Raw genomic sequence first — 1,526 nt, forward strand, 5'->3', positions numbered from 1 at the left:
TCACTCTACTATTTTCGCCTTAGAAGATACGATTGTTTTGGGGACAGATAAAAGGTTCATTTGCTCATTTCCTCCCCTCACATGCATCTCAAAAGCGCCTTCTGCGGGTAGCATGCGCGTCCTCCATTGAGTTGCGCCCCTCATGCCCACGATTGTGCCGTGGTGGGCTAGCCCATCGAAAAAGTCCCGTATCATGGAAACGCGACCCATTGCTATATTGATCTCGCTCTGATAGCCCATGGGTTCAGTGTTTCGAGGGTGCAATGTGCCATCGGAAAGGGATTAAGCTTAGATTTGCCTGCAATGAAAAAAATGCAGGTTGCCCCTCCTCCCATGAGCTGTAGATATAAGGTACACTCAACCGCCTGTTCCAAGTCAACGAATGTGACACCATTCTTATTGAATAATGGTCCCGGCAGCCGCAGTCTCCGCATCGCCGAATGAGGGTACTGCGCCGGTTTCGATGCGACGCGGCACCCACCGTTGGCCGCCACACTCGCGTAGGCAGGTTTCAGGCAATTCATCATTTTCGACAGATACTGGGGCTCAATTGTAACAACGAGCTGTGAGTAACTTCAGCGATATTGTTCCGCTGGGCCCTTTTACTGCAAGCAATGTTGTGCATCATGCCCCCAGCTCTGTAAGCGCGGTCCGGTGTTCACGCCTTCTCGAAGGCTCAATGCGGTGCTAGCAGATGGGAAGAGCGTTATCAATCTTAGTTCAGGGCACACAAAGACTGATACGGAGGATGTGTTGCCTGATATGAATACCAGCCTACCTTGCTTTTACTAATCCTGCAAGGCAAGCTAACGTGCAAGTACTGCCAAGCCCACTGTACCAGACGCACTACCGCTGTATACAGTTGTTTCACACTTTATTGGCAATCAGCGGTTAATTTTCACGGAAAAAGAAATACACGCAACGGCTTCAGACAGAGCATGCTTCATCAGACACTCCGGAAAGGGTGCCGCGCTGACCAGTGGCATGTATACCTGGGCTGCTTGAGGGTTATGCGGCCGGCTGCAACACTGCAAATGAGCGGGGTAGCCAAATGAGGCCTGGTTCATTTTCTGTATTTTGTCGGTTTTCCCGGCATCTCTAGCAGCGTCATTCTTCCCCCCAATAATATCTCTCTCGCTTTCCCTTTTGATCTGCGACTGAATGTATGTGTGTGTGTGTGTGTGTGTGTGTGTGTGTATGTATGTATGTGTATGTGTATGTGTGTGTGTGTGTGTGTGTGTGTGTGTCTGTCTGTCTGTCTGTCTCTCTGTCTAGATGTGTGTGTGTGTGTGTGTGTGTGTGTGTGTGTGTGTGTCTGTCTGTCTGTCTGTCTGTCTGTCTGTCTGTCTGTCTTTCTGTTTGTCTCCCTGTCTAGATGTGTGTGTGTGTGTGTGTGTGTGTGTGTGTCTGTCTGTCTGTCTGTCTGTCTTTCTGTTTGTCTCCCTGTCTAGATGTGCGTGTGTGTACAAATGTGTGTGTGTGTGTGTGTGTGTGTGTGTACAAGTGTGTGTGTGTGTCTCTGTCTG

At 49.6% G+C, this 1,526-nt stretch overlaps 1 protein-coding gene across 1 annotated transcript; it reads right to left on the minus strand.

Moving 5' to 3' along the window:
* EMWEY_00056060 (hypothetical protein, conserved) lies at positions 1–240 on the minus strand (the record flags this gene model as incomplete). Its single annotated transcript, XM_013480376.1, has 1 exon — positions 1–240. One exon carries the CDS (start codon positions 238–240, stop codon positions 1–3), a length of 240 nt encoding a protein of 79 aa, XP_013335830.1.
* Positions 241–1,526: the final 1,286 nt, after the last annotated feature.

This window comes from Eimeria maxima, genomic scaffold, assembly GCF_000499605.1.
Source record: "Eimeria maxima Weybridge genomic scaffold, Emw_scaff1865, whole genome shotgun sequence".
NCBI lineage: Eukaryota > Apicomplexa > Conoidasida > Eucoccidiorida > Eimeriidae > Eimeria > Eimeria maxima.